General features: G+C 48.0%; 1 protein-coding gene across 1 annotated transcript in view; it reads right to left on the bottom strand.

The window, feature by feature from the left end:
• Positions 1 to 8,639: 8,639 nt before the first annotated feature.
• The window catches only part of THOC6 (THO complex subunit 6), a 61,121-nt gene continuing 48,627 nt past the window's right edge, over positions 8,640 to 21,133 (bottom strand). The window contains exons 7-13 of the mRNA XM_069735190.1: positions 11,538 to 11,609; positions 10,234 to 10,336; positions 10,111 to 10,160; positions 9,948 to 10,010; positions 9,744 to 9,854; positions 8,986 to 9,114; positions 8,640 to 8,802 (exon numbers count right to left, since the gene is read on the bottom strand). Of these exons, the coding sequence (XP_069591291.1) occupies positions 8,719 to 8,802; positions 8,986 to 9,114; positions 9,744 to 9,854; positions 9,948 to 10,010; positions 10,111 to 10,160; positions 10,234 to 10,336; positions 11,538 to 11,609 (612 nt within the window). The 3' untranslated portion in view covers positions 8,640 to 8,718. The remainder of the gene's footprint in view (positions 8,803 to 8,985; positions 9,115 to 9,743; positions 9,855 to 9,947; positions 10,011 to 10,110; positions 10,161 to 10,233; positions 10,337 to 11,537; positions 11,610 to 21,133) is intronic.

Raw genomic sequence — 21,133 nt, forward strand, 5'->3', positions numbered from 1 at the left:
TCTGCCGTATTTTACTGATCAGTATTATACGGCTTTCTACGGCCGTACAAAATCGCAGCATGCTGCGTTTGTCACCGTACTGCGCAAGAAATACGCCAATGAAAGTCTATGGAAGCGTGAAAAATACGGATTACACACGGACAAGCAGTGTGACTTGCGAGAAATACGCAGCGCTGTTAGAGAGAAAAGCCGGTAATTCAGTGCGGTGTACAGTAAAATCACACTGACAGCTTACAGTAGAATAGGTAGAATAAATATGTACACATAGAATAGGTATATATATATATATATATATATATGTCAGTGAGACACATATGTATATATATTAATATTTTTTCCAGCACTATACAGCTTGAAAGCCGGTAATTCAATTACCGGCTTTTTCTTTCTCCTTCCTAAAACCCGACATGATTTGAGACATGGTTTACATACAGTAAACCATGTCTTCTCTCCATTTTTTTTTGCAGATTCCACACTACTAATGTCCTAGGCTCCTAGGCTTTCTAGGTAAGTTCCCACGATCTATGAACATCCAGCAGAGGGCGCCTCACCGCAAATGAAGCTAAATATAGCTCATTGATCTATATTTAGACTCATTCCCCGGGGTTTTGCAGCGAGGAGTAGCATTGCATTAGCAAAGCTCCTTGCTGCAAAATGTTTTAACCCCTTTAGAAGGATTTACATCGTTGGACGTTACAGATCTGCGGAGGGTAAGTATATTGTTGGTTTATTATGTTTTTTCTTTCACAGAACGAGGGTCTTCAGTGACTGGATTGGGCGTAGAATAAAATACTCCAACAACCATTGTTTTTATTTCATTAAAATAATATTTAATAATGTGTTTGTGTTTTATTTAACCCTTTACTACAATTGGATTAATAATGGATAGGTGTCATAATTGACGCCTCTCCATTATTAATTAGGCTTAATGTCACCTTACAATAGCAAGGTGGCATTAACCCTTCATTACCCCATATCCCACCGCTACACGGGAATGGGAAGAGAGTGGCCAAGTGCCAGAATAGGCGCATCTTACAGATGTGCCTTTTCTGGGGTGGCTGGGGGCAGATATTTTTAGCCAGGGGGGGGCCAATAACCGTGGACCCTCTCCAGGCTATTAATATCTGCCCTCAGTCACTGGCTTTACTACTCTGGCGGAGAAAATTGCGCGGGAGCCCACGCCAATTTTTTCCGCCATTTAACCCTTTATTTTAAGAGCTAGAACGGCCAAATTTTGCAGATACACACTACTGACATTAGTAGTGTGGAATCTGCAAAAAAAATGGAGAGAAGACATGGTTTACTGTATGTAAACCATGTCTCAAATCATGTCGGGTTTTAGGAAGAAGAAAAAGCCGGTAATTGAATTACCGGCTTTCAAGCTGTATAGCGCTGGAAAAAATATTAATATATATACATATGTGTCTAATGACATATATATATATATATATATATATATATACAGTGGGGCAAAAAAGTATTTAGTCAGTCAGCAATAGTGCAAGTTCCACCACTTAAAAAGATGAGAGGCGTCTGTAATTTACATCATAGGTAGACCTCAACTATGGGAGACAAACTAAGAAAAAAAAATCCAGAAAATCACATTGTCTGTTTTTTTAACATTTTATTTGCATATTATGGTGGAAAATAAGTATTTGGTCAGAAACAAAATTTCATCTCAATACTTTGTAATATATCCTTTGTTGGCAATGACAGAGGTCAAACGTTTTCTGTAAGTCTTCACAAGGTTGCCACACACTGTTGTTGGTATGTTGGCCCATTCCTCCATGCAGATCTCCTCTAGAGCAGTGATGTTTTTGGCTTTTCGCTTGGCAACACGGACTTTCAACTCCCTCCAAAGGTTTTCTATAGGGTTGAGATCTGGAGACTGGCTAGGCCACTCCAGGACCTTGAAATGCTTCTTACGAAGCCACTCCTTCGTTGCCCTGGCGGTGTGCTTTGGATCATTGTCATGTTGAAAGACCCAGCCATGTTTCATCTTCAATGCCCTTGCTGATGGAAGGAGGTTTGCACTCAAAATCTCACGATACATGGCCCCATTCATTCTTTCATGTATCCAAATCAGTCGTCCTGGCCCCTTTGCAGAGAAACAGCCCCAAAGCATGATGTTTCCACCACCATGCTTTACAGTAGGTATGGTGTTTGATGGATGCAACTCAGTATTCTTTTTCCTCCAAACACGACAAGTTGTGTTTCTACCAAACAGTTCCAGTTTGGTTTCATCAGACCATAGGACATTCTCCCAAAACTCCTCTGGATCATCCAAATGCTCTCTAGCAAACTTCAGACGGGCCCAGACATGTACTGGCTTAAGCAGTGGGACACGTCTGGCACTGCAGGATCTGAGTCAATGGTGGCGTAGTGTGTTACTTATGGTAGGCCTTGTTACATTGGTCCCAGCTCTCTGCAGTTCATTCACTAGGTCCCCCCGCGTGGTTCTGGGATTTTTGCTCACCGTTCTTGTGATCATTCTGACCCCACGGGGTGGGATTTTGCGTGGAGCCCCAGATCGAGGGAGATTATCAGTGGTCTTGTATGTCTTCCATTTTCTAATTATTGCTCCCACTGTTGATTTCTTCACTCCAAGCTGGTTGGCTATTGCAGATTCAGTCTTCCCAGCCTGGTGCAGGGCTACAATTTTGTTTCTGGTGTCCTTTGACAGCTCTTTGGTCTTCACCATAGTGGAGTTTGGAGTCAGACTGTTTGAGGGTGTGCACAGGTGTCTTTTTATACTGATAACAAGTTCAAACAGGTGCCATTACTACAGGTAATGAGTGGAGGAAAGAGGAGACTCTTAAAGAAGAAGCTACAGGTCTGTGAGAGCGAGAAATCTTGATTGTTTGTTTCTGACCAAATACTTATTTTCCACCATAATATGCAAATAAAATGTTAAAAAAACAGACAATGTGATTTTCTGGATTTTTTTTTTCTCAGTTTGTCTCCCATAGTTGAGGTCTACCTATGATGTAAATTACAGACGCCTCTCATCTTTTTAAGTGGTGGAACTTGCACTATTGCTGACTGACTAAATACTTTTTTGCCCCACTGTATATATATATATATATATATATATATATATATATATATATATATATATATCTATATATACAGTATATATATATATATTTTTTTCTTTTTGGGACACATGGATCATTTCTATAGCGGTATGTTGGTTTTGCAAGCCTGCGAGAAAACCACGCAGTACGGATGCCATACGGATTACATACAGAGGATGCCATGCGCAAAAAACGCTGACACACCCTGCCTACGGAGGAGCTACGGACCACTATTTTCGGGACATTTCAGCGTATTACGGCCGTAATATACGGACCGTATTTTCATACGCTGAGTGTGAAGCCGGCCTTACACAGATTTTTTCTAGGATCCATTGCTACAACCAATAACTAACACTTGCTGTTCCTGGTTGTGTATCTGCAGCCATTGGATTCCAGTCATGTTACACCAGTATCGTAATAGACCAGGTTCGGGCAGCAGCATCCTTGAGTGCCTTTTCCATACACAAGAGTGCTTGTTCAGCCACCAGACATCTCTCCCATACACAGGAGAGCTTGTTTGGCCAGCAGCTATTTCAAACGCTTCCCTGCCCCTGCTGAACAAAAGTCTCCACACAGCATGATGCTGCCGCCACATGTGACAGTAGGGATGGTGTTTTCATGGTGAAGTGCAGTGATAGTTTTCACACATAGCGTTTTACATTTAACCAGAAAAGTTCTACATTGATCTCATCTTACCACTATAGTAAATCGGCTCACTCGGCTGCACATGGAGGTAGACACGGGAACACTGCGGCTTTAGGAATGCTCTTGCTTTACTACATACAGCATAAACCAAGTTGAAGCACAAAATAAATATGGGCCTTTTGGGCCAAACAAAACTGTAGCAGGTACAGTCCTTGCATTAGCAGGGATCAGTCTGTTCAGGGTTTATTAAGACCCACTGTTCAGGCATACACAAAAACCACAAAACACTTCTCTGGAATGCTCCTCCCCAGACACTGAATACTGCTACCTTTGGAGGGCAGCTACTTAAACCCCAGACAACACACTGTGGTGGAGATATGATGGACACCCCCTACCCGCTCTATGGATGTCCATATTAAAGTCAGCCCAGTGTGCTAATTCGGGTAACCCCTCACAACACTTAGTGTGCTGAAGGAAAAACTCCGGGTTTTATATCACTGATGTCATTAGGCGTAGTGAAACATATCTCCCCTCCAGCACTTTACCAGTGACTGTCACAACACACACCATGTAGGGGACACAGCAAGCATATTGATAAAGGTGGTCTGGTTAAATGAGACCAAAGTAGAGCTTATTGGGCTAAATGCAAATGGCTATTTGTGGCAGAAAATTAACACTGCACATCAGTGATTCTATGATCACATTGAAACACCATCCCCACCGTCATACATGGTGATAGCAGCATCCTGCTATGGGGAGGCTTTCCATGAGCAGGGGCAAAGAAGCTGGTCAGAAGTGATGGGACGATGGATGTAGCTAAATACAGGACAATCCTAGGTGAAAACCTGTTGGAGGCTACATAAGACCGGAGATTGGGACGTAGGTTCATCTTCCAGCAGGGCAATGACCCTCAATTTCCTGCCAGAGCTACAATGGAAGGTTTGGATCAGAGCATATTCCTGTGTGTGAACGGCACAGTCACAGCCCAGACCCAAATCTCAAAGAATCTGTGACACGTTGTGAAAATTACTGATCACAAACAACTCCATCCAATGTCACTGAGCGAGAGCGAGGGTTGGCAAAGAAGAAGAGGCAAAATGTCACCTGTAGATGTGCAAAGCTGGAGAGACAGACCCTAAAAGACTGCAGCAGTAAGAACAGCGAGAGGTGGTCCTACAAAGTACTGACTCAGGTGCTGAAAACAAACACACGGAACAATAATTATCATATTATATTTTCAAAATATTTAGAAAACCTCGTATCATTTCTTTTACACATCACAAATCCCAATAAAATACATTTCACTCTGTGGTTGTAATGTGAAAAAATGTGGAAAAGTTCATGAGGTATGAATACTTTAAGGCACTGTATGGCTCTTTCAGATTCCGATTGTTCCTAGAAAATTAAGGACCGGTCAGGGGAGCTTGGCTCCAACACTGTTGACACTAACGTCCTCACTAAACAGTCCCCAGGGTCAACTCTTCCTAGAGACCTCACAGTTGAGACTTTACATATACATTTATCTCCTGCTTCCCCTTTAGTGTCACCACTATACGGGCTGCTCCGAAGAGGGAGAAGGACTAGGATTACCTTTCCTTTTACAACTGCTTGGGAAACTGAACTACAAGTCGTTCTCCCCAGAAGATCGGGGTAAAGCTTTCATCCTGTCTCACAGGTCCTCTATATCTGGTAGACTGCAGACAAATCCTAGCATCTGGTACAGCTCCCCACCTTATATGCTCACAGCTTTGCTGGAGATCCCACCCTCTCTATTTTTTTCCCTTCATTCTTAACACCCTTTTATTAAAATACTATCACATTGTTACAGGAAAGATATATATCTTTGTACCCTTAGCCAGTAAATAGAAAAATTAGTCTATGCCTGATGAAGAGGCCTGAGTAGTATCGAAAGCTGCAATTTGTTACCATCTTCTCAGTTAGCCATTAAAAGGAATCAACAACTGAGGACTCTAATAATAATATAATAATAATAATTTTATTTATATAGCGCCAACATATTCCGCAGCGCTTTACAAATTATAGAGGGGACTTGTACAGACAATAGACATTACAGCATAACAGAAATACAGTTCAAAACAGATACCAGGAGGAGTGAGGGCCCTGCTCGCAAGCTACAAACTATGAGGAAAAGGGGAGACACGAGAGGTGGATGGTAACAATTGCTTTAGTTATTCGGACCAGCTATAGTGTAAGGCTCAGGTGTTCATGTAAAGCTGCATGAACCAGTTACCTGCCTAAGTATGTAGCAGTACAGACACAGAGGGCTAATACTGCATAAAGTGTATGAGAACATGATGCGAGGAACCTTTTTTTTTTTTATTATAAATAGGCCACACAGGGATCGTTAGGTTAATGCATTGAGGCGGTAGGCCAGTCTGAACAAATGAGTTTTTAGGGCACGCTTAAAACTGTGGGGATTGGGGATTAATCGTATTAACCTAGGTAGTGCATTCCAAAGAATCGGCGCAGCACGTGTAAAGTCTTGGAGACGGGAGTGGGAGGTTCTGATTATTGAGGATGCTAACCTGAATATTTTTCTATCACATCGTTAGACAACCTGATTGACTGTCCCCTTATGTGCCTCTTGCATGTGACATGATGCGGTTTAATAAAAATAATTCATCCATGTTCTCAGAGGATACAAGGATGGAGGCGTTTTACTGCCCTGAATCCTTCCTAGGTAATGACTGGTGTAATCAGTACTCAGAGGACACAAGGATGGAGGTCATCAGTATCAGGCGCTTTATAGACCTGAATCCTTCCTAGGTAACGACTGGTGTAATCAGTACTCGGAGGACACAAGGATGAAGGCCATCAGTATCAGGCACTTTTCTGCCCTGAATCCTTCCTAGGTAACGGCTGGTGTCATCTGTACTCAGGAGGACACAAGGATGGAGGTCATCAGTATCAGGCGCTTTACTGCCCTGAATCCTTCCTAGGTAACGGCTGGTGTAATCAGTACTCAGGAGGACACAAGGATGGAGGTCATCAGTATCAGGCGCTTTACTGCCCTGAATCCTTACTAGGTAACGAGTGGTGTAATCAGTAGTCAGGAGGACACAAGGATGGAGGTCATCAGTATCAGGCGCTTTACTGCCCTGAATCCTTCCTAGGTAACGAGTGGTGTAATCAGTAGTCAGGAGGACACAAGGATGGAGGCCATCAGTGTCAGGCACTTTACTGCCCTGAATCCTTCCTAGGTAACGACTGGTGTAATCAGTACTCAGGAGGACACAAGGATGGAGGCCATCAGTGTCAGGCACTTTACTGCCCTGAATCCTTCCTAGGTAATGACTGGTGTAATCAGTACTCAGAGGACACAAGGATGGAGGTCATCAGTATCAGGCGCTTTATAGACCTGAATCCTTCCTAGGTAACGACTGGTCTAATCAGTACTCGGAGGACACAAGGATGAAGGCCATCAGTATCAGGCACTTTTCTGCCCTGAATCCTTCCTAGGTAACGGCTGGTGTCATCTGTACTCAGGAGGACACAAGGATGGAGGTCATCAGTATCAGGCGCTTTACTGCCCTGAATCCTTCCTAGGTAACGACTGGTGTAATCAGTACTCAGGAGGACACAAGGATGGAGGTCATCAGTATCAGGCGCTTTACTGCCCTGAATCCTTCCTAGGTAACGACTGGTGTAATCAGTACTCAGGAGGACACAAGGATGGAGGCCATCAGTATCAGGCGCTTTATAGACCTGAATCCTTCCTAGGTAACGACTGGTGTAATCAGTACTCGGAGGACACAAGGATGGAGGCCATCAGTATCAGGCGCTTTACTGCCCCGAATCCTCCGTAGGTAACGACTGGTGTCATCAGTACTCAGGAGGACACAAGGATGGAGGCCATCAGTATCAGGCGCTTTATAGACCTGAATCCTTCCTAGTTAACGGCTGCTGTCATCAGTAATCAGGAGGACACAAGGATGGAGGCCATCAATATCAGGCACTTTAATGCCCTGAGTCCTTTCTAGGTAACGACTGGTGTAATCAGTACTCAGGACACAAGGATGGAGGTCATCAGTATCAGGCGCTTTACTGCCCTGAATCCTTCCTAGGTATTGGCTGGTGTAATCAGTAGTCAGGAGGACACAAGGATGGAGGTCATCAGTGTCAGGCGCTTTATAGACCTGAATCCTCCGAAGGTAACGGCTGGTGTAATTTGTACTCAGGACACAAGGATGGAGGTCATCAGTATCAGGCGCTTTATAGACCTGAATCCTTCCTAGGTAACGACTGGTGTAATCAGTACTCAGGAGGACACAAGGATGGAGGTCATCAGTATCAGGCACTTTACTGCCCTGAATCCTTCCTAGGTAACAACTGCTGTCATCAGTACTCAGGAGGACACAAGGATGGAAGTCATCAGTATCAGGCCCTTTACTGCCCTGAATCCTCCCTAGGTAACGGCTGGTGTAATCAGTACTCAGAGGACACAAGGATGGAGGTCATCAGTATCAGGCGCTTTATAGACCTGAATCCTTTCTAGGTAATGACTGCTGTAGTCAGTACTCAGAGGACACAAGGATGGTAGTGAACAACATCAGATAATTTAATAAATCCTTCCTAGTGTCAGTCAGGTTTTGATTGAAGAGGTCAGTGGACACAAGGATGAAAGAGCTAAATTCAAGAGTCAGGAAAAGCCCTGGGATCCGCAGTCAGTAGCTATGGGTCGAGGTTCCGGTTCTGCACAGGGGAGAATTTAGTGATAAGCGGCACCTGCTGACTTCTCACGCTGAGCACTGTATGTGCTCTACACTGACCCATGCCCCAGAGTTTGGTTTCTCAAACATTTTTTTTTTACTGGGGCTTTACTAGAGGGTTCCCTATGCGGACAGCACCCCACAACAGACACTTGGGGCGCTGCTCTCAACTTCAAACAAGAGGAAAAACACCAAAACACTACGTTTATTATAAAAAGTAACAATAAGAACAAAATGTAAAGAAAAAAAAATCAGTGAGATGCCACTTAGGTGAAGCTGAGGGAGAACGCGCGGTATCTGAAATTGGTGAAAACATCAATTTTGGAGCTGCTCCCGGCGGCTGTAAGGACCTGGGAAAGAAACACATGATGAGTGGTCTCTCACCCTCCAGGGTCTAGTACTGAGCAAGAGCCATCTCCCCCACCCTGCCTCATTCACCGCAGCTCTCGCCTCTCTATTGCTCCGCTTCTTGTGACCCTCTGTCTGTCCCTCTGCATTGCCCCCTGCACCCGTCACCCTCTCATTACTTGTACCTTGTTTTCCGGTGAGCTCTCATTGATGCTTAGTGAGTAGATGGAGCATGGAGAGCTCGGGATCTGAGCGCGGATGTCTCCGGTTATCTGGCAATGGTTGATATGTGGTGCCTGCCCGGCCGACAGGATCTGGAAGGAAGAGATAGTGACATGAGAAAGCCAAGAGGTGCGGCAAAACAGAGGAGAGGGCAGGACAGTGGGGGGCAACTGTAAACTGAAGCAAGTAAAACATCGAGGCAGGAGGGGAAAGCCCCCGGGGCAAAGAGCTGGAAGAGACGCCGGGATGGGGAGAATTGCTGGGGCCGGATAGCCAACAGAGACACCGGGGCCCGGGAGAGCCCCTGGGGAAAGGAGTTAGCAGAGTCAGATAGCCTGCAGAGACGACGGGACGAGAAGAACAGTTGGGGCCAGAAAGCCATCAGTGACACCGTGGCAAGATAGCTGGCAGAGACGTCTGGATGGGGAGAACTGCAGGGGCTGAAAACCAGCAGAGACCTGGGGCGGGGAGAGCCCCTGGGGAAAGGAGTCAGCAGAGCCAGTAGAATGAGGAGAGCTGCCTGGGCGAGGAGCTGGCAGAGCCAGATAGCCAGCAGAGATGCAGGGACGGGGAGAACCGTTGGGGCCGGATAGCCAGCAGAGACATGGGGCAGATATGCCGGGACGGGGAAAGCCACCTGGCCAAGGAACTGGCAGAGCTGGATAGCCAATTAGCTGCCGGGACGGGCAGAACATCGGGACTGCAGTGCGTTCTTACTTACCATGTCCTGATAGAACATCACCTGCTGCTGGCTCTCCATGATTGGGAAGATGGTGGTCGGGGTGACGGAGCGGAGGTGCCATAATGATAACATGGGGCCCCCACCACAAACCTAAAAGATACCATACAGCACAGCCTAACATCAGGCTTACAGCCACGCCCCTGAGACAGCAGCCCCGCCTCCACTGTACCAATCTGCCCTCACCATCCAGTCAGAGTCAGTAGCCACGCAGCTGATCCACTTGCCGTACTGCGGCCGCGCACACTCCTAAAAGAAACACAAAAACATGAAACATATTGGCCAGCACAAGATGGATCAGGCAGAGACAATGGCGGGGTGGAGTCACGAGGGCAGGGGCGGAGCCTACCTCGTATTTGTACATCTCAATCTTGTGTGTCTGTGACCCCGTCCTCAGATCTGAGGAAGAAGAAATGTCCGCATAAGAACAAAGTGAGTGAGGGTCCGGGCCACTTAGGACCGCCATACTCACCCCACAGCCTGACCGAGCCGTCCTCACTGCCAGACACGCACTCTCGCTGCTGCTCCCGTAGAGACAGGCAGTGGATGTAATCTTCATGGCCCTGGAGGGTCATCTGTAGAGGACACAGAAGTTACACTGCACCGGCCACCACCAACAACCCGCCGCCACCATCATCATCCAACCCAACATCACCCAACCCACCACCACACAACCCGCCACCACCACACAACCCGCCACACCACCCGCCACTACCACACAACCAGCCACCACAACCTGTCAACCACCACAACCCGCCACCACCACACAACCCGCAGACACCACACAACCTGCCAACCACCACAACCTGTCAACCACCACCCAACCCGCCACCACCACACCACCCGCCACCATCACACAACCCGCAGCCACCACACAACCCGCAGCCACCACCATACAACCTGCCAACCACCACAACCCGCCATCACACAACCCACCACCACAACCTGTCAACCACCACAACCCGCCACCATCACACAACCCGCAGCCACCACACCACCCGCCACCACCACACAACCAGCCACCACAACCTGTCAACCACCACAACCCGCCACCACGACAACTCGCCACCATCACCCAACCCGCCACCACCACACAACCCGCAGCCACCACACAACCTGCCAACCACCATAACCCGCCACCATCACCCAACTCGCCACCACCACCCAACCCGCCACCATCACACCACCCGCCACCATCACACAACCCGCAGCCACCACACAACCTGCAGCCACCACCACACAACCTACCAACCACCACAACCCGCCATCACACAACCCACCACCACAACCTGTCAACCACCACACAACCCGCCACCACCACCCAACCCGCCACTATCACCCGACCCGCAGCCACCACACCACCATCACACAACCCGTCACCACCACACAAACTGCCAACCACCACAACCCGCCACCATCACACAACCCGCCACCACAACCTGTCAACCACCACACAACCCGCCACCACGACACAACTCGCCACCATCACCCAAACTCACCACCATCACCCAACCCACCACCACACAACCTGCCAACCACCACATCCCGCCACCACAACAAAACCTGCCACCTGCTGAGCTGATCCCAGCCGGTGAAACCCCGATGCTCCTCCTCTGCACGGACTGACACTCAGTAATCAGCTTACCCCAGGGTCACAGGTCAGCAGAAAGCCCCAGCATTCCTGAAGCTGGGCTATATGGGGCGATCACAGAGGAGAGGGGTCCACACCAGATCTGGAAAAGGTAGATCGCAGGAGGAGAGGCAAAAATCACTAACCGTAAAAGTCCCCGATTCCAGGTCCATGGTGTGAATGTTACAACTGCCTCCACCGAGCAAGAGAGAGTTATCCTGAGGGGGAAAAGGGGGTGACAGAAGGTGAGGGTGACCTATATAGAGATGGGGGACACACACGGGGTGACCTATATAGAGATGGGGGACACCCACAGGGCGACCTATATAGAGATGGGGGACACACACGGGGCGACCTATATAGAGATGGGGGACACACACGGGGCGACCTATATAGAGATGGGGGGGGGGACATACACAGGGCGACCTATATAGAGATGGGGGGACACACTGGAAGTCCTATATAGAGATGGGGGACACACACGGGGCGACCTATATAGAGATGGGGGGACACACTGGAAGTCCTATATAGAGATGGGGGGACACACGAGGCGACCTATATAGAGATGGGGGACACACTGGAAGTCCTATATAGAGATGGGGGGACACACGAGGCGACCTATATAGAGATTGGGGACACACACGGGGCGACCTATATAGAGATGGGGAACACACGGGGCGACCTATATAGAGATGGGGGAAACCCACGGGGCAACCTATATAGAGATGGGGACACACACGGGGCGACCTATATAGAGATGGGGGACACACACGGGGCGACCTATATAGAGATGGGGAACACACGGGGCGACCTATATAGAGATGGGGGACACACACAGGGCAACCTATATAGAGATGGGGACAGACACGAGGCGACCTATATAGAGATGGGGAACACACACGGTGCGACCTACATAGAGATGGGGAACACACGGGGCGACCTATATAGAGATGGGGGGACACAAACGGGGCGACCTATATAGAGATGGGGGGACACACATGGGGCGACCTATATAGAGATGGGGCGACCTATATAGAGATGGGGCGACCTATATAGAGATGGGGGGACAAACACAAAGCGACCTATATAGAGATGGGGAACACACACGGGGCGACCTATATAGAGATGGGGAACACACGGGGCGACCTATATAGAGATGGGGAACACACGGGGCGACCTATATAGAGATGGGGAACACACACGGGGCGACCTATATAGAGATGGGGGACACACACGGGGCGACCTATATAGAGATGGGGAACACACGGGGCGACCTATATAGAGATGGGGACACACACGGGGCGACCTATATAGAGATGGGGGACACACACGGGGCGACCTATATAGAGATGGGGGACACACACGGGGCGACCTATATAGAGATGGGGGGGGGGGGGGACATACACAGGGCGACCTATATAGAGATGGGGGGACACACTGGAAGTCCTATATAGAGATGGGGGACACACACGGGGCGACCTATATAGAGATGGGGGGACACACTGGAAGTCCTATATAGAGATGGGGGGACACACGAGGCGACCTATATAGAGATGGGGGACACACTGGAAGTCCTATATAGAGATGGGGGGACACACGAGGCGACCTATATAGAGATTGGGGACACACACGGGGCGACCTATATAGAGATGGGGAACACACGGGGCGACCTATATAGAGATGGGGGAAACCCACGGGGCAACCTATATAGAGATGGGGACACACACGGGGTGACCTATATAGAGATGGGGGACACACACGGGGCGACCTATATAGAGATGGGGGACACACACGGGGCGACCTATATAGAGATGGGGAACACACGGGGCGACCTATATAGAGATGGGGGACACACACAGGGCAACCTATATAGAGATGGGGACAGACACGAGGCGACCTATATAGAGATGGGGAACACACACGGTGCGACCTACATAGAGATGGGGAACACACGGGGCGACCTATATAGAGATGGGGGGACACAAACGGGGCGACCTATATAGAGATGGGGGGACACACATGGGGCGACCTATATAGAGATGGGGCGACCTATATAGAGATGGGGCGACCTATATAGAGATGGGGGGACAAACACAAAGCGACCTATATAGAGATGGGGAACACACGGGGCGACCTATATAGAGATGGGGGAAACCCACGGGGCAACCTATATAGAGATGGGGACACACACGGGGCGACCTATATAGAGATGGGGAACACACGGGGCGACCTATATAGAGATGGGGACACACACGGGGCGACCTATATAGAGATGGGGGACACACACGGGGTGACCTATATAGAGATGGGGAACACACACGGGGCGACCTATATAGAGATGAAGCGACCTATATAGAGATGGGGGGACACAAACGGGGCGACCTATATAGAGATGGGGGGACACACATGGGGCGTCCTATATAGAGATGGGGGACACACATGGGGCGACCTATATAGAGATGGGGCGACCTATATAGAGATGGGGCGACCTATATAGAGATGGGGGACAAACACAAAGCGACCTATATAGAGATGGGGAACACACACGGGGCGACCTATATAGAGATGGGGAACACACGGGGCGACCTATATAGAGATGGGGGAAACCCACGGGGCAACCTATATAGAGATGGGGACACACACGGGGCGACCTATATAGAGATGGGGAACACACGGGGCGACCTATATAGAGATGGGGACACACACGGGGCGACCTATATAGAGATGGGGGACACACACGGGGCGACCTATATAGAGATGGGGAACACACACGGGGCGACCTATATAGAGATGGGGCGACCTATATAGAGATGGGGGGACACAAACGGGGCGACCTATATAGAGATGGGGGGACACACATGGGGCGACCTATATAGAGATGGGGCGACCTATATAGAGATGGGGCGACCTATATAGAGATGGGGCGACCTATATAGAGATGGGGGACAAACACAAAGCGACCTATATAGAGATGGGGAACACACACGGGGCGACCTATATAGAGATGGGGAACACACGGGGCGACCTATATAGAGATGGGGGAAACCCACGGGGCAACCTATATAGAGATGGGGACACACACGGGGCGACCTATATAGAGATGGGGAACACACGGGGCGACCTATATAGAGATGGGGACACACACGGGGCGACCTATATAGAGATGGGGAACACACGGGGCGACCTATATAGAGATGGGGACACACACGGGGCGACCTATATAGAGATGGGGAACACACGGGGCGACCTATATAGAGATGGGGACACACACGGGGCGACCTATATAGAGATGGGGAACACACGGGGCGACCTATATAGAGATGGGGACACACACACGGGGCGACCTATATAGAGATGGGGGACACACACGGGGCGACCTATATAGAGATGGGGCGACCTATATAGAGATGGGGGGACACAAACGGGGCGACCTATATAGAGATGGGGGGACACACATGGGGCGACCTATATAGAGATGGGGGACACACATGGGGCGACCTATATAGAGATGGGGACACACACACGGGGCGACCTATATAGAGATGGGGAACACACACGGGGCGACCTATATAGAGATGGGGCGACCTATATAGAGATGGGGGGACACAAACGGGGCGACCTATATAGAGATGGGGGGACACACATGGGGCGACCTATATAGAGATGGGGGACACACATGGGGCGACCTATATAGAGATGGGGCGACCTATATAGAGATGGGGGACAAACACAAAGCGACCTATATAGAGATGGGGAACACACACGGGGCGACCTATATAGAGATGGGGAACACACGGGGCGACCTATATAGAGATGGGGGAAACCCACGGGGCAACCTATATAGAGATGGGGACACACACGGGGCGACCTATATAGAGATGGGGAACACACGGGGCGACCTATATAGAGATGGGGACACACACGGGGCGACCTATATAGAGATGGGGAACACACGGGGCGACCTATATAGAGATGGGGACACACACGGGGCGACCTATATAGAGATGGGGAACACATGGGGCGACCTATATAGAGATGGGGACACACACACGGGGCGACCTATATAGAGATGGGGGACACACACGGGGTGACCTATATAGAGATGGGGAACACACACGGGGCGACCTATATAGAGATGGGGCGACCTATATAGAGATGGGGGGACACAAACGGGGCGACCTATATAGAGATGGGGGGACACACACGGGGCGACCTATATAGAGATGGGGGACACACACGGGGCGACCTATATAGAGATGGGGGACATACACGGGGCAACCTATATAGAGATGGGGGACACACGGAGCGGGCTATATAGAGATGGGGGACACAGACACACGGGGCGGTGTGTGTATATATATATATATATATATATATATATATATACCACCCCTAGAAATGCTGTGATAAAGTCCTTTATTTGCTACAAACAGCAATCAGGTACACATGGAGAGGCGGCAGGACGTTAACAGGAGAGGGTGCGGGGAACTGGTAAGGACTACGGCCGTTTCGCGCAAAGCGCTTCAACGGGTCCAGGTGCAAAATACACGTCACATCATAGTAACATAGTAACATAGTTAGTAAGGCTGAAAAAAGACATTTGTCCATCCAGTTCAGCCTACATCCTTTTAAGGGGATGGACAATCACGTGAACAGAACATACAATTAACCCTCCGTCACATACAATATTCGGACTAACGAGTTCACATACAATGTGCCTGTCAGGCGCCTGCTGGAAAAATACCTATAATATCTAATGTTTGCAATCTCAGTGCTCTAAAAGTGATCAGTGACCTTCATAGGGATGTAATAAAAGAGACTACACATAATCAGTTGCAAAAAAAACATTTACTTAACATAAAACTAATAACTATGAAATACAAACTTTTCAAAACTCCCGCCAAATAGTCCCCAGTTCGACTCTCTCAAAAAAATGTACAAAGAAAATTTTTGAACTTAAGGTACCTTAAGTACTATTAAAAACATATTCAATCAGAAGTAGATGCTGAGGTTTCCCCAGAAAAGTCACACTTGCAGAGCAAATAGCAAGAATTACACACCATTTTTGCATGTGTCAGGCAAATTGCTTTATGACTAGTGTTGAGCGATACCGTCCGATACTTGAAAGTATCGGTATCGGATAGTATCGGCCGATACCCGAAAAATATCGGATATCGCCGATACCGATATCCGATACCAATACAAGTCAATGGGACATCAAGTATCGGAAGGTATTCTCATGGTTCCCAGGGTCTGAAGGAGAGGAAACTCTCCTTCAGGCCCTGGGATCCATAGGGATGTGTAAAATAAAGAATTAAAATAAAAAATATTGATATGCTCACCTCTCCGGCGGCCCCTGGACTTCACGCTGCTAACCGGGAGGCTTCTTTGTTTAAAAAGCGCGCCTTTCGGACCTGTGAATGACGTCCCGGCTTCTGATTGGTCGCGTGCCGCCCATGTGACCGGCACGCGGCCAATCAGAAGCCGCGACGTCATTCTCATTCACAAAACTGCTAATTCTAGGAATTGAGGACCTGCGAATGACGTCGCGGCCTCTGATTGGTCGCGTGCCGGTCACATGGGCGGCACGCGACCAATCAGAAGCCGGGATGTCATTCACAGGTCCGAAAGGCGCGCTTTTTAAACAAAGAAGCCTCCCGGATAGCAGCGTGAAGTCCAGGGGCCGCCGGAGAGGTGAGCATATCAATATTTTTTATTTTAATTCTTTATTTTACACATCCCCATTGATTCGATACCGATACCCGATATCACAAAAATATCGGATCTCGGTATCGGAATTCCGATACCGCAAATATCGGCCGATACCCGATACTTGCGGTATCGGAATGTTCAACACTATTTATGACATTTGAGACATTCATAATTTGAAAGCCTTCTGGTTCCGCTTTCCGTTTGGCAGGTGGTGCATCTCCTTCGTTTGTGAGGTGGTGCAGATGGTGACTTTTCACCATCATCTTCTGGGCGGAACCTTTTGAGCTGAACTTGAAGGCGAGAGGGGATACCGATTGTTTTCACGCTTCTCCTGCGTAGCTCTCCAAGTACTAGTTCATGGGCCAATTTTTTCAGATACAATCGTCTACGGAGTGGTTCAAGCCTGTTTTCAAGATAAATTACTTGTGAATTTATACCACCCAAATTCAACATAGCAAAAAATATGACCATTGGCCAGCGTTTGAGGTTTCTGCTGACGTTGAAAGTGGAGCACATCTGATCTGCTGTATCCACACCCCCTTTGGTGGCATTGTAAAATGTAATTATCTCCGGGTTTTTTTCTGCCCCAGTCCCAGGATCGATGGCAGCATCATCAAGAAGTGTTGATAGAAGAAGTACGATTTTTTTGGCATGTGGTACATAGGAAACTAAAGCCTTTCCATTATGGAATGCAAACATACTGCTGTACTGTTGTCTCTCTTTCACACTTACAAACTGTGGCGGCAATTCCCTTTTGTTTTTTCTTACAGTTCCCACATATGACAGCTTCTGAATTTTCAGATAATCAATCAGATCACAACTTGTAAACCAATTGTCAGCTGTAATATTGCGACCCGATCCAAATAAGGGTTCAGCCAGTCTTTTTACAACAGCAATGGGTTTGTTGCTCACACAGTAAGGACCTTCTGGTTGTTTTCCTGCATAAACTTCCAGGTTGTAAGTGTAGGTCTTACTGGCATCAACAAGGGCATACATTTTTATTCCATATTTGTTTGGCTTTGATGGAATATATTGACGAAAGGCACATCTACCACGAAAACCAGGGAGCATTTCGTCAATAGTGAGATTCTCTCCAGGGTAATAACTTTGTTTACAGTTTACAACAAATCTTTGAAATATATCACGAATTGGAGCAAGTCGGTCATGTGTTTTGCGTTCGGTTCGGGTAGTTCTGTCGTCAAACCGAAGGCAACGAATTAGAATCTTGAATCTGTTTATTGACATAACAAGGCTAAATTTTTCAACTCCATCCCCATCTTTACCCCAAAGTTCCTCCAAACTTTGTCTATTTGCCCTATAAGCTCCTGCAAGGTACAGTAATCCAAAAAAAGCACGCAGTTCTATTTCATCTGTGGGCTTGATGGTTCTGTTGCAGATGTACTTGTCCTTTATAATGTCTATATATTGGTTGGTATATGTGACAATAGAGTCCAGAATGTCATCTGTAAATATACTGTTCCAGCATTCAACTGCAGTTTTTGCATTACGTGCAGTTCCTATTACTGCAGGAAGGTGAGTAATAATGTTTAAAGGTTCCCTACGTTTTTTCTGGAATGGCTTCTTGTTCCATTTAGTATTTTTATCTTTTCCAATATAATATGATCCAACTTCTTCATCCTCACCACTGTCACCATCTTGCTCTGTTTCAGAATCCAGGACACATTCTTCCACCTCATCATGAGAATCAATCTCACTTTCCTCTCCTAAATCCTCATTCAGTGTGAGGTCTCTATCATCTACCAGCATGTTTGTTACTTCCTCAACATCAAGTTGTTTGGATAAATTGTACATTTTCCTCTCCATTTCAGCAGATAATCTGAAGCAAGAGAAGGAATATGTTAGGGAACTACTGTATATGCCTGAGCAGCACACTTTCTTTTATAAAATCTCCCTTATTTCTATGAAATATCCTCACATTTTGTGCTATACATTCATAAAACAAGCTAAATAAACTATTGTGATGAATAAAAACATAAAATACCAACCTTACTGAATGTGACGTATTCACATACAATGAGCCTGAGAGATCTGTGCAGCTATATCCTCTCCCCTGAAGCTCTGAAATCCAACTGTGATATCAGGTTTCACAGACCTTCAAGAGACAGGAGACTACCTGGAGGGAGGGGGTTTCCTCACAATCTGGTGAGGAAGGAGAAATGAAAGTAAAAGAGAAGCGCCTGTCAGATCAGTTGTATGTGACGGAGGGTTAAGTATTAATTTTTTTCTTCTGATATACCGTCAGTGAAGCCTTTGGTCCTCTGTGGATTGTTCTGTGAGCACCACCCTGAGCTGTTTTCTCTGGATAGTGTTGCAGCCGACGCTGCCGCCGCTCATCCACACCCCTGTGAAAAGTTGTGGTTCTAGTGCCGCAGTGCCCCTCTCGGCTTATACTCGAGTCATTGTCCCAGGGGGTCGGTGGCTGTGACACACTCACCTGCTCCTGGCGCGGTCTCTGCTTCTGCGATGGTCTCCGGGGCCGGCAGCTCTTTTTATGTTCAGCGGTCACGTGGTACCGCTCATTAAAGTAATGACTATGCACGCGACTCCACTCCCATAGGCGTGGAGCGCATATTCATTACTTTAATGAGCGGTACCATGTGACCAATCAGCACTGGAAGGAGCTGCCGCCCCGGGACAACGGAGAAGCAGAGACCGTGCCAGGAGGGGGTGAGTATGGCGGGGGAGGGTGAGCCATGCGATATTCACCTGTCCCGGTTCCTCCGCCGCGCTCGGTCTTCCGCATCCTCTGGCTGTGACATTCCGGTCAGAGGGTGCGATGACGTGGTTAGTGCACGCCCTCTGCCAGAACAGTCACTGCAGAGAGACGGAAAACACAGCAGTGGTCGGCAGTGGAATGGGGACAGGAGAATATCACAAGAGCCTGAGGCAGCGTCAACTCCCCCAACTGGCCCCCAGTGACGAGAGGAGAGTATGTCTTTTTTTTTTGTTAATCACAGCAGCATATGGGGCATACTATTCTATGGAGCATTTTATGGGGCCATTAATAAACTTTGTGCAGCATTATATGGGGTATATTATTCTATGGAGCATCTTATGGGGCCATTAGTACCGTATTTTTCTGACCATAAGACGCACGTTTTTTCCTCCAAATTTTGGAGGAAAGTGTGGGTGCGTCTTATGGTCGGAATGTAGCATGTGTGGAGGGCGGCAGCGGCTAGTGGGTTGCACTGTGATCCCACTTGCAGGAGGCAGAAAAATGTCCCAGCTGCCCAGAATCCAGTGTTGGGGAAACCACCGGTCCCCATGATTAAAGTGCAGTGAATATTCATTAGCCGATTCCGCCCACCTGTCAGCTGAGCAGGGAGCAGCACATGAATACTCCTTCATTGAAACAGTGACCCGCATGGTTTCCCCAGCACTGGATTCCTTCAGCTGCTGGGGAGATCTGTGTCCGGTGGAGGAGAGAGCAGGAGCAGAGGCTGGAGGGGACAAGATCGCTGCATACCTGCCTGGGCTGTGCTGGATGCTGAGTGCATAAGGACCTGTGTGATGTCATGAAGAGGGCGGGCTGGATCATCACATGACAGCACAGAGCCCTCCCTCTTCTGATGTCATCACAGGTCCTTCAGACTCCCCACTAGAATCTGCTGGCTTCCTCTTATGACCTGTGCTGTGGAGAGGCAACAAGATAGAGGGCTCTGTGCAGTCATGGGATGCTCCAGCTTTTCACCTCACCACAGTGTGGCTGGCTGCCACAATTATAAGGTTAGTCTTTACAAAACACAATAAATCACTCTGCCACTCCTGTGGTGAACTAAAACTCCCAGCATGCCATAGGATCTGCAGGACATGCTGGGAGTTATAGTTCTCCCAATGGGATCTTAAAGCAGCACTCAAGTGTTATTTTACAGTTTTGGAGTGGTGCTTTAAATATACGCCCTGTGCCCCCCATTCTTATACTCTCCCTCCAGCGTCTTCATATATAGTACTTTACAGACGCCACACTAGTCCCACAGCTTCCAACATAATAACATACTATTATATATAA

Source organism: Ranitomeya imitator, chromosome 7 (assembly GCF_032444005.1).
Source record: "Ranitomeya imitator isolate aRanImi1 chromosome 7, aRanImi1.pri, whole genome shotgun sequence".
Classification (NCBI taxonomy): domain Eukaryota; kingdom Metazoa; phylum Chordata; class Amphibia; order Anura; family Dendrobatidae; genus Ranitomeya; species Ranitomeya imitator.